Source organism: Acomys russatus, chromosome 26 (genome assembly GCF_903995435.1).
Source record: "Acomys russatus chromosome 26, mAcoRus1.1, whole genome shotgun sequence".
NCBI classification, from domain to species: domain Eukaryota; kingdom Metazoa; phylum Chordata; class Mammalia; order Rodentia; family Muridae; genus Acomys; species Acomys russatus.
Window position 1 is genome coordinate 36,545,547 of NC_067162.1, and position 11,551 is coordinate 36,557,097.

At 46.3% G+C, this 11,551-nt stretch overlaps 1 protein-coding gene across 1 annotated transcript; it reads left to right on the forward strand.

Moving 5' to 3' along the window:
• Nucleotides 1-111: 111 nt before the first annotated feature.
• Terf2ip (TERF2 interacting protein) lies at nucleotides 112-7,379 on the forward strand. Its single transcript, XM_051168979.1, has 3 exons — nucleotides 112-782; nucleotides 3,839-3,963; nucleotides 6,943-7,379. The coding sequence occupies exons 1-3, from the start codon at nucleotides 122-124 to the stop codon at nucleotides 7,336-7,338; spliced, it is 1,182 nt and encodes a 393-aa protein (XP_051024936.1). The 5' UTR covers nucleotides 112-121; the 3' UTR covers nucleotides 7,339-7,379.
• Nucleotides 7,380-11,551: the final 4,172 nt, after the last annotated feature.

The window sequence follows — 11,551 nt, forward strand, 5'->3', positions numbered from 1 at the left end:
TCCGGTCAAGAGGGCAGAAACTAGGCTGAGCTCTCGCTGCGCAGGCGCAGTGCTGGGCTCTGACGCTAGACTCTCCTTGGCTTTATCCGGGGAAGCCAGTCTGGGGCGCGGAGCGATAGCTATGGCCGAAGCAATGGATCTGGGTAAAGACCCCAATGGTCCCACTCACTCCTCCACTCTGTTTGTGAGGGGAGACGGCAGCGCTATGTCGTTTTACGTGCGGCCCAGCCAGGCTAAGCGCCGGCTGTCGACGCTCATCTTGCATGGCGGCGGCACGGTGTGCAGGGTGCAGGAGCCCGGGGCCGTCCTGCTGGCTCAGCCCGGGGAGACGCTGGCCGAAGCTTCGGGCGACTTCATCTCCACGCAGTACATCCTAGACTGCGTGGAGCGCAACGAGAGGCTGGAACTGGAGGATTACCGGCTGGGCCTGACCGAGCAGGCTCCGGACACTAAACCCGGGGCTTCCACCGAGGGTTCCACGGAGCCGGAGCCGCAGCCCCTGACCGGGCGCATCGCCTACACAGACGCGGACGACGTGGCCATCCTGACCTATGTGAAGGAAAACGCCCGCTCGCCCAGCTCGGTCACAGGCAACGCCTTGTGGAAAGCGATGGAGAAGAGCTCGCTCACGCAGCACTCCTGGCAGTCGCTCAAGGACCGGTACCTCAAGCATCTCCGGGGCCAGGAGCACAAGTACCTGCTCGGGGATGCCCCGGTCAGCCCATCCTCCCAGAAGCTCAAGAGGAAGGCGGAGCAGGACCCGGAGGCGGCGGATAGCGGAGGTGAGGCTTGCATCTCCTGGGCTGCCCGCCCATCAGGGTCCACTTTGGCGCCATTGGTGGCATAGCTCAGCCCCTCTCCTCTGTTGAGGTCCGAGTGAAAGCCCACCGTTTCCTCTTATTTCTTGCTCTCTGGCTTTAATTTATCTGCTCATTAACTTTTCCTTCCTAATGACTGGATGTTGTTTGTTGATTGGTTTGGGCTTGGGAGGGCGGGGAAGTTGGGCTGCCGCTCTGTTGCCCAGGCTGTCCCCAACTCTGTAGCTGAAATGCCCTTAGTGCCGAAGCCTCCGGAATGGCTGGGACTTCAAAAGGAACAGAGTACAGTACATATGAAAAACGTCTATCCTTCCTACCCACCAGCTATCCACTTTTCCTCCAGGAGGTAACAGTGTGATCTGTTTGTTTTTTTTTCAGAGATTTCCTCATTCTCTTTCTTTCGTTCTTTCTCTCCTTTCTTCTTCCTCCTCCTCCTCTTCCTCTTTTTTGTTCCTCCTCCTCCTCCTCCTTCTCCCCCGTCCTTTTTTTGGGAAAGGGTTAAGTTGTAGCTTAAATTCTGTTCTGTTCAGTATAAGCTATGTGAAAGACATGACAGACTAGTTTGTGTCCATGCTTTGGTTTAATTGAATGTTTAAGTGAATGGTTTACTTGAATAATTTAATTCCATATAGGAAGTAAGGTTACTTTGTGATTTTCCTTCCTTAGGCGAGGTGAATTTCCAAGCACTTGAGATTGGGATTTGGCTATGGGTAGGAAGGATATAGCGCACAGCGTTGCTTTCTAACTTAAGTCGTGGTGTTAGTTTGTTTTGGGGGCAGGGTCTCACTGCGTAGCCCAGGCTGGCCCTCCAAGTTCTAGAGACTACCCTCTTGCCTCAGTCTCCAGGGTACTGGAATGACACAGTTGAGCCACCGTGTCTGGCTAAAATAGCTTCCTTTTCTGTGTAACTGATATTGACAGCTTAAATGACAGATCCTTTTCTTTTAAAAAGGCGTGCTCTCTCCCGACCTCTGTTTTCCTGGCTGGGAAGATCAAAATCTATTTCTCTATTTCAGCACGCTTAAAATTTTTGGTTTTAGTAAAGTGACATTCCAGATTCATTCATTCATTCAACTTATATTTGAGTGCCAGACTCACTTGTCCAGTTGGACTGTAACGGCAGATGAAGAGCGTGTGTGTTTTTTGAGCGTAGCATGCTAGCCGGGCGGTGAATAAGTGTTACAGAGAAAACTAAATCCGGTAAGGGTTGAGGAGAGGTCATTTGCTATAGGGTAAAAGAAGGGTCACTGGTAAATTGATGTTTGAGCCGAGACCAAAGAGTGAAAAGGCAGCCCAGGAGGTCGCCCAGGCAAGAGTATTGCAAGCAAAAGAAATAGCTAGTGCCAGAGCCCTGAGGTGGGAGAGTGGCCGGGCCACAAAGAGTGTAAAGTAGCTTGGCTAGAGTGAATGTAGAGATACTTCCGGCTATGAGGTCATAGCCACATGTCTGGGTGGTCGTCATCTAGGATCCTTTGATTACAAATTATTGATCATGCCCAGTGGTGGTAGTGCACGCTTTTAATCCCAGCATTCAAGGAGACAGAGGCAGGTGGATCTCTGAGTCTCGGAGGTCAGCCTGGTTTACAGAGCAAGTTCCAGTATGGCCAAGGTTTGCACAGGGATTCCGTGTCTCAAATAAACCACCCCCCAAAAAAGAAAAGAAAAGAAAAGGAAAAAAAAAAATCATCAATCTTGGAAGTGCTGGCATGGCATTTAGAAATCTGAAAATTAAAAAGAATTCAACTTGTGTGCTAAAATAATGCTTTAATGAAAAGATATTTAAACATGCAAATTAAAAGCGTGAAACGGCTAAGAAACTGTGGGTGAATATTGCGTGTGGAGCTGGAGGGATGGCTTGATGTTAAGACAGCCATAGGTGTCAACACTCACATTCGGGGAACTCACAGCTACCGGTAACTCAGATCCGGGGATCTCAGACCCTCTCCAGCACCCATGCTCACATGTCCTCACATGTGCACATAACACTTCCTCCAACACACATGTATGCATAGTTTAAAATAAAAAAAAAATCTTAAAAATATAATACAGCATGATATTGTCATGAAACCTAAAAGGGTGAAGACATTTTTTAGGGCCAGAAAGATTTGTTGATTTGGAGGTCTTTCTGCTTGGTCAGAGGACCCTCAGCTGGTTGGTTCACAGCTGCGTGGAACTCCAGCTCAAGGGAATCTGATGCCCTCTGCTGGCTCTGTGGGCACCCACACTTGGGAGCACAGGCAGACGCAGGCAAATATAGGAACTGATTTCTCCTTAAGCACAAGGCCAGCCTGGTGGTCAGAATTTTATTTTATTTCTTTAGCAGGGCCATGCATTTTAGCCCTGGCTGGCCTGTGTTAAGGTCTCAAACCCAGGACAGGACAAGGCTAGTGTAGGTGCCTATTTAACATAGCAAAGTGGACCAGGCTGCCAGGTTCTCCCAGTGTCTCTCCTTATCTGTCGTCCTGGCTGACACACCCCACCCCCTACCCCCATCCTCAACCTCTCCAGCCTGAGGGATTGGGCTGGGCTTCTCCTCCCCATTGTCTCTGATTCCTACGTGACCTAGCCATTTTGGCTGTGCCAGTCTCTTGGTCTCTGGGTTCCCAGGTGCTCTCTCTGTTTCCCTCTCCCTCTCTCTTCTCACGGCCCAGTTCAGTCTAGACCCTTCTAGATGCCTCTGGCTGTGCTCTCCCTCAAATCTACAATAAACTTTCTCCACCACACCTAACATCATCTTGTCCTCACTCTACTCCGCCTAGAACTTAATCCCAGACTAGCCTCTTAACTCAAAATTGTCCTTCCTGCATCGGGCTCCTGAGTGTTGGGGTTGTGGCTTGTTTTTTGGAAACAAGCGTGAGAATTATCAGGTGTGCCTATCTTATGCTCTTGGTACACTTCTGAATGACAAAGACGTATTTTTTCTAAGAACAACAACAACAAGAACAAACTGTACACACAGAACTGACCCAGATGGTTCGTGCAGGGGAGTCGCACTGATCTGCTGTTCCTTTCTCTACTAGAACCACAGAACAAGAGACCGCCAGACTTGCCTGAAGAAGAGCGTGTGAAGGGAGAGGCCAAGGAGAATGATGAAGCCGTCAAAAAGCTGTTTGAGGAAGCCTCCCGGGAGTTTGAGGAAGCTGTGGTAAACTAACTCACTTTACTCTTCCTCCCCCTTTGCCGCCATTCTCATTTGGTTAAATGATTTTTTTTTCACGTTTTTTTCATCCACCCGAGGCCAAGAATGTCAGAGAGAAGTTTAAGATGGAGGAAGAGAGACAATAGATGTGAACTGGACTTAGGCTTCACCAAGTTTTTAGTGTTTGGCAGGATAGGATGAGTGGCTTGGTGGGGAAATCACACTGAACAGGGACAAATATTTTTTCTTTTGCTTGATTTGAGGCAGGGTCTCACTTGGATGGCTTGGAGTTTGCAATGTAGACTAGGCTAACCTTGAACTGCCTGTCTCAGGTCTGCCTGAGTGCTGGGATTAAAGACATATCCCGTGGGACAGTTGTATTTTTTAACAGTGTAAAGTACCCTGCTTTGAATGCTTTGACTTCAGTGCTTTTCAAAGTTAAAACTATTTGGTTGTTTTAGAATGTGCTTATGCTTCTCAGCAAAAATCTAACTTTCAAATTTATCTGGTAATTTTTGTTTAAGCATTTAAAATCCTGTGTGCTTACAGCTTTGGAAATATTTTTCTTCTTCTGTATTTATTCTGTTTTAAAATATGTTTTTTGAATCCCACCTAGCTTTTGAGAAAGATAGGTGCTGCAAATTAATGATGATGACTAAGTTTTTTATCCAAATTATATTTGTGTTTTTTTTTCCTCAGGATTAGCCTTTAATCCCAGCTCTCAGGAGACAGAGACAGGTGGATCGCTGTGAGTGTGAGGCCAGCCTGGTCTACAAAGTGAGTCCAGGACAGCCAAAGCTACACAGAGAAACCCTGTCTTAAAAACCAAAACCCAAACCAAAACCAAAGCAATCCTATGGATTAACTTTTTTTTTTTCCCATTGAGACAAGGTTTTTCTGTGTATCCTTGGCTGTTCTGGACTCATTTTGTAGACCAGGCTGGCCTCAAACTCACAGCAATCCACCTGCCTCTGTCTCCCAGAGGGCTGAGATTACAGGTGTCCACCCCCCTGCTGGACTTGTGAATTAACTTTTTTAAAATATTGAAAATCTTTACTATAGTTTTACTTATTGGATAGTAAGCCCATTGTCCCCTTCTAACATGTACATCCAGGAGAGAGAACTCAGGTATCAGGCTTGGCAGTGGGTGCTTTATCCTGCCCAGCCAGCCATCTTGCTGGCCCTGAATTAATTTGGCTTATTAACACAAAAGAAAGTGGTTATAGAACCAGGCAAAGTGACACATGCCTTTAGTTCTAGTACTTGGGAGAGGCAGAGGCAGGCCAGCCAGAGCTATGTAGTGAGACCCTGTCTTGGAAAAAAACAAAACAAAAGAAGACAATGGTTATAATTCAGCTTTTTGTTCCCTCCCACCTTCCTTACTTTCTTCTGAGGTCTCTTGTAACCCAGGCTGGCCTTTGTGTCCTGCTTAAATGTGTTCTCCCCTAGTACTGAGGCCTCAGTGCAGAGCTGCACATGCGCCAGGCAATATCCTGTCTAGTACTGAGGCCTCAGTGCAGAGCTGCACACACGCCAGGCAATACCCTGTGACTGAAGTACACTCCGAGCCACATCCCACCCTTTCTTCTTAATGATACTGGCTCAGGTGTCATGGTGGTATTAGTCTGTCTGTGACCCCAGCACTTAAGAGATGAAGGCAGCAGGAGCCGGACTTCAATACCATCCTTGACTATTATCTCTGAAGCCATCCTGGGCTACCTTGTCTCAGATTAAAAAAAAAAAAAAAAAGACACACTGTCCCAGGGAATGTGGCAGAACATGCCTGTGGTTACAGTGCTTGGGAGGCAAAGGACAGGACTCAGGAGTTAGGGTGGGGCTGGAGAGTTGGCTCAGAGGGTAAGAGCACGTGTTGCTCTCGCAGAGGACCCAGGTTTGATTCCCAGCACCCATACCGCAGCTCACAACCATCTGAAACTCCAGTCCCAAGTATCTGTTGCTCTCTTCTGACTTTTTCTGGCGCCAGGCATGCATATGGTACACATAACATACATGCAGGCAAAATATCTATACATATAAAACAATCTAAAAATACTTGAAAATTAATTCAAAAAAGGGAGGGAGAAAAAAAAAAAGTCATCCTTTAGTACATAGCAAATTTAAGGCAGCTGGACTACATAAAACATCTTCTCATTGTGTACCCAAAGCTGCCCTGAGGTTATGGGTGATCCTTCATCCAGGAATGCTGGGATTACAAGGATGTATCCACCTAGTGTTCAGCATAAAAGAAGAAAGTTAAGTCTTTATAAATAGTGAATGTATGAATGCATAGGATTACCAGAAGTAAGGGACTGTCACCTTTTGTAGCTTGTGTATTGTTTGGTTATTTGATATTTTGTTCATTTTCCTTCAACTGTCAATCTCACAGTAGTTCTTAGACATGGCTCTCACATAGCATGCTCTGTGATCTACCTAAATGCAGCTTGGAAACCCTGGTAGAGTCACTGCAGGTTTTGTTTTTGAGACAGGTTTCTCTGTGTAGCCTTGGCTGCCTTGGGCTCACTTTGTAGACGAGCCTGGCCTTGAACTCACAGCGGTCTGCCTACCTCTGCCTCTGCCTCCCGAGTGCTGGGATTAAAGGCGTGCACCGCCGCCGCCTGGCTAGTCACAGCAGTTTTAAGTGCTCAGTTCCAAGTGCTTTTAGGCATTAGAGCTGTAGTAATGAACACAGCTTGGTTCCTCTTCTTAGGGAACTTCCAATCTGGAAGCAACGTTGTACAGTTTACACATGTTCTCTCTCTCACACATACATTTCATAATCACTTAAGGATATATGTATAGATGTACACAGCATACTGCCCTTCCACATATTATCCACATATGTGTATGTACATGTGTCAGCATGATACATATAAGGTATATGGGAGGAACCGAAGGGAGCCCACTGGGACGGTTGTGTGAAGATATGTGTTGCAGAAGTTCAAGGGTTATTAAGCAGGAGCTGCTCTCTCTCCTTATTCTTTATAGGTGAGTGAGAGCCCTGACTTTGAAATTCATATAACGATGTGTGATGATGATCCGCCCACACCTGAGGAAGATTCAGAAACACAGCCAGATGAGGAGGAAGAGGAGCCAAAAGTTTCTACCCAGGAAGTGGGAACTGCCATTAAGATCATCCGGCAGCTAATGGAAAAGTTTAACTTGGATCTATCAACAGTTACACAGGCCTTCCTGAAAAACAGTGGTGAGCTGGAGGCTACCTCCTCCTTCTTAGAGACTGGACAGAGGCCTGACGGGTATCCCATCTGGTCCCGACAGGATGACTTAGATTTGCAAAGGGACGATGAAGACACTAGAAGTGCACTGGTCAAAAAATTTGGAGCTCAGAATGTCGCTCAGAGGATTGAATTCCGAAAGAAGTAACGGACAAGATAATGAAAAAGGTATGGCGGATGCTCATATAGACAGCCGTGACAATTGAAACCGACCAGTGCTGCTGTTCGGGGAGCCCCAGATTTTGTAGAGAAGCGTGTTACGTAGCAGGATAAAACAAAAGAAACTGGAAGTGGAGCTGTCCGCTGCACATGTCCCTGTGTTCGGGGAAATCCAAACCGGGGCAGTGGCTCTGTGTAGTAGTGGCCCTTAGTTGGAATGCAGCCCCTGTTGTATCGGCGACAAGAGCCCAGTGACAAAGGCAAACTTGGAGATGCAGAGGCATAGGTTTTTTCACTCTTCATGAGTAACTAACGTCTTGGCTTTTCGCAGAAGTTGCTTTGGATGGAGAGTCCCAAACCAAGAGTCGAGAACTAAGATCTACTTGCAGAGCACATACATGGGCTGTCCCAACCCTTCCCATCCCCAGGGAGCTCTGGTTTCCACTGTGTTCAGAGATCCCACAGCCAGCCTGCTAACAGTATTGGAGATTTCCGCACCTTCTTCGGCTGTTGCTCTTTGAGTTCTGAGTCAGGTCTCCAGCATGGATCTGCTCTCTTATCTCTCAGTTTGTGTACAATAAAACCCTAGTCTAGTAGGAGCGTCCACCCTTTCAACATTATAAAAGATGTCATATGTAGACTTCATAGTCAAGAATCAAAGAAAAAAATCAAGTTACACGCGTGCATGTGCACACATGCACACACACACACCTCAAACAATCTCTGTGCTATAAATTGATGGTTCTGTGTTCCACTTTTATAGCTATCCTCAGCCACAAGGGGGCTGTTGGTTGGACTCTATTGATTGTGATGTGTTGTTTTTAAATTTTATGGAATATAGGTTTTCTGCTAAAAATTGTGTTAGACTTAAACTTCAGTGGCTTGGTCCCCTTCGTCGTGTAGCTTTTACCATTGAAAATAAATATAACTTTGTGTTCGGGTCTTGTCAACAAGCGTTTCCTTTGATTTTGTACAGGAAACAGTTTAGGTAAATTTTCGTCTTTGAACTAATAAACCATGAAAAGATGTTCCTTCTGGATGGAGCAAAGGCAAGATGTGCAACAGAGCTATGAAAAGTGGCAGAATCGGTGAAATTCTGAGAGCCAAGGAGAAGAGAGCTGGGGTGTGACGCAGGTGTGAGACCCTATCTACAGCACCCTGGGTACTCACACGCCCAGCACCTCCCACCAGCAGCACCCTTTCTGCTTGAAACGCTGTAGGGAGTGATAACGTGCTTAGGCTCTGGTGAGCGCCAATCGGAGGACGGAGGACGTAGTGTACCCACCTTGGCCTCGCTCTGTTTACTACCTAGATGCACTGAAAAAAAGTTTTGGTTTATCTTACTTGTTTGTTTTGTTTATTAAGAGAGGAGCTGATGTCTCATACTTAATATGTAGCTTACTTCTGGTGGCACATGGTATAAGTGAAGTGTTTAACCTTAACCCTCTTCTGAGGATGACGTTAGGCATATGATACGCTTCTGGTAACAGAATTCTCACTAAGTAGTAGTGACTTTTAGTTGGGAATTGAGAGGGGTTATACGGTAGGATTTGTTTAAAATGTGTACTCTCTTGATAGGACTCTAAAATGGGTAAAAATTACTGCTTTTGATATGTGTTTAGGATGATCATAACCTTAGTGAAGCTGTCATCTGGCTTTACAGAGCTAGAATCCCAGTTTTGTCAAATATTGTGCAGAGATCTAATTTGTTATACCCTGACTCTCAAAAGGTGAGGTTAATCCATTAAAGACCAACCACCTTGTGCTGTAAGTTCTTCCAAAGATCCTAAGTTCAATTCCCAGCAAGCTCATGGTGGCTCACAACCATCTATAATGAGATCTGGTGCCCTCTTCTGGCTTGCAGGCACACATGTAGGTAGAATACTGTATAAATAATAAATAAATGAATCTCCTAAAAAAAGATTCATTTATTTATTATTATGTATACAGTGCTCTGCCTGCATATACACCAGCAGGCTGTTAAGGTAGGCCCTATTCCAATTTAACAGAGCTTGATTGTTGCCAGCTGAAAAGATCCAATGAACAGACTCTGGGAGGAGATATATAAATGAGCCCAGAACTGGAGGCGGGGCCTTTGGAGACTTCAGATAGTTTTGGCTGTTCATCGCTGCACTTCGAGATGCTCCTAGAGAGGACCGCTGGAGGGAAAGCTTCGAGGCTCCGGCTCCTGCTGAGGTTCCGGGTTCTGGTTACTCCAGGTTCCAGCAGAAGAAATCCTGCTGAGTACGCTGGGAGAATCATTCATTGGAACTGATATCCTTATGGTTTTGTTGTTGTGTTCTTTAATCCTCTTTTCCTATTGTTTTGGTTAGTCGGTTATAAGTGAGGTATGCTTGGTTAGTAAGTTGTAATAAAATATATTGGTTAAGAAAACTGAGCCTACAAAGGATTAACCGGAGGGAAGGCCCTCAGAGTGGGTAGCGTCACTCCCTGTAGTGGGCCAGGACATACAGAGGTTTGAGGAGAAGGCAACACCGGGGGGCTTACCTGCCTGCCTTGGTTTCTCGCTGGTGAGTGCATCTGTGCCATCATGCTGTTGCACCTAGGCTGCCTGGGCCTTCCAGTGAGTGGGGGCAGTCGTGCCGATTAATCTGATTAATCTGAACACCCCCACTGTACCTCCCCCCATCCCCCCACTATTTACATACATAAAACAAGGACTGTCAGTGAGAAACATGTTGGACTGAAATCTAACTAAACCAAAATGGCACCCTTGGTGTATTCCTGCTTTGGCCGGCTCTTCAGTGAACACTCCCACTCCCCCACCCCCCAGGTGTCGTGTAGTTTTTATCATTGAAAATAAATATAACTTTGTGTTCGGGTCTTGTCAACAAGCGTTTCCTTTGATTTTGTACAGGAAACAATTTAGGTAAATTTTCGTCTTTGAACTAGTCATAAAAAGACGCTCTTTCTGGATGGAGCAAAGGCAAGATGTGCAACAGAGCTATGAAAAGTGGCAGAATCGATGAAATTATGAGAAGAGATCTGGGGTGTGAAGCAGGTGTTTATTAGGCTTACTATATAGTATGGACAAGGGGCTGCTTATAGACTATGGGTGACCCCAAAGTAAACACATCACCAGAAGTCTCTTCCCCATCGAGGAGGCAGAGGTGGAGTCCCCTCTTCAGTTAACCTTACATATTCTATATATGTGATGCCGCTCAAGACCACACGACCGTGTCCAGCTGGGGCAGAATTTCCGCTGGCAAGGATGTTGGAGTGTCCGTGCCCTTTGCCAGATGTTCTGCCTGCATGTACACCTACACTCCAGAAGAGGGCACCAGATCTCATTATAAATGGTAGTGAGGCACCATGTGGTTTCTGGGAATTGAACTCAGGACCTTTGGAAGAGCAGCCAGAGCTCTTAACCTCTGAGCCATCTCTGTAACCCTAACCTAGCCAGCCCCCTAGCCCCCTAACTCTAACCCTAACCCTAACCTTAACCCTTACAGTCTTCAGCCTTCCTGATAGTTTAGATTTTTGTGAACATATACACCATTTGTGGAAGCTTGTTTGGTTTTAATAAAACAAACAGGTGGTACTATTATTAACATAGTTAGAATTTATCTGCAACACAAAGTACTATTTCACTGTGTGTGTCGTATGTGCATATATGTTCTGTGTGCATGTGCCTGTGCATGTGTGCTGAGGCTAGAGCAGGATGCAGGCTGGCCTGCTCCAGCATTCTCTGCTGTGTTCCCTTGAGACGGGGTCTCTCACTGAGCCTGGAACTAGGCTGGCCGCCAGCACACCCCAGTGACCCTCCAGAGCCCCACTGTGCTGGAATTGTTGTAGGGTCGCCTGGCTATGCCCGAGTTTTTTTTACTTGAAAAGTATGTGTCTTCATGCTTGCTCAGCAAGTGCTCTTAACCACTGAGCCAACCTAGCCAGTGTAATTAAACTTTAAAAGTATTTATTTATTTGCACGCCATAACTTGTGTGGAGATCAGAGGGCAGCTTGTGGGAGCTAGTTTTCTCTTTCTTCCGTGGGGGTCTCTGGGATTGAACCCAGGTTTTCACACTTGGCGTCAAGCATCCTCGCTGGCTGAACCGTATTGCCAGTCAGGCCCCATGTAATGTAGATGTTTCTGGAAGCGGAGCCAAAGAGGAATCTTTTCCTGAAACGAGTGATTGAACGCATCATGACAAATACTGGCAGATGGCCCCTGAGTTAGAGTTGA

What these genes read in the sequence shown, in the direction of transcription:
- Terf2ip (XM_051168979.1), top strand. Translation starts at nt 122, where the DNA reads ATGGCCGAAGCAATGGATCTGGGTAAAGACCCCAATGGTCCCACTCAC. An exon ending in GGAGGCGGCGGATAGCGGAG is followed by an intron (nt 783 to 3,838) that starts GTGAGGCTTGCA and finishes TTTCTCTACTAG; the next exon opens with AACCACAGAACAAGAGACCG. An exon ending in GGGAGTTTGAGGAAGCTGTG is followed by an intron (nt 3,964 to 6,942) that starts GTAAACTAACTC and finishes TATTCTTTATAG; the next exon opens with GTGAGTGAGAGCCCTGACTT.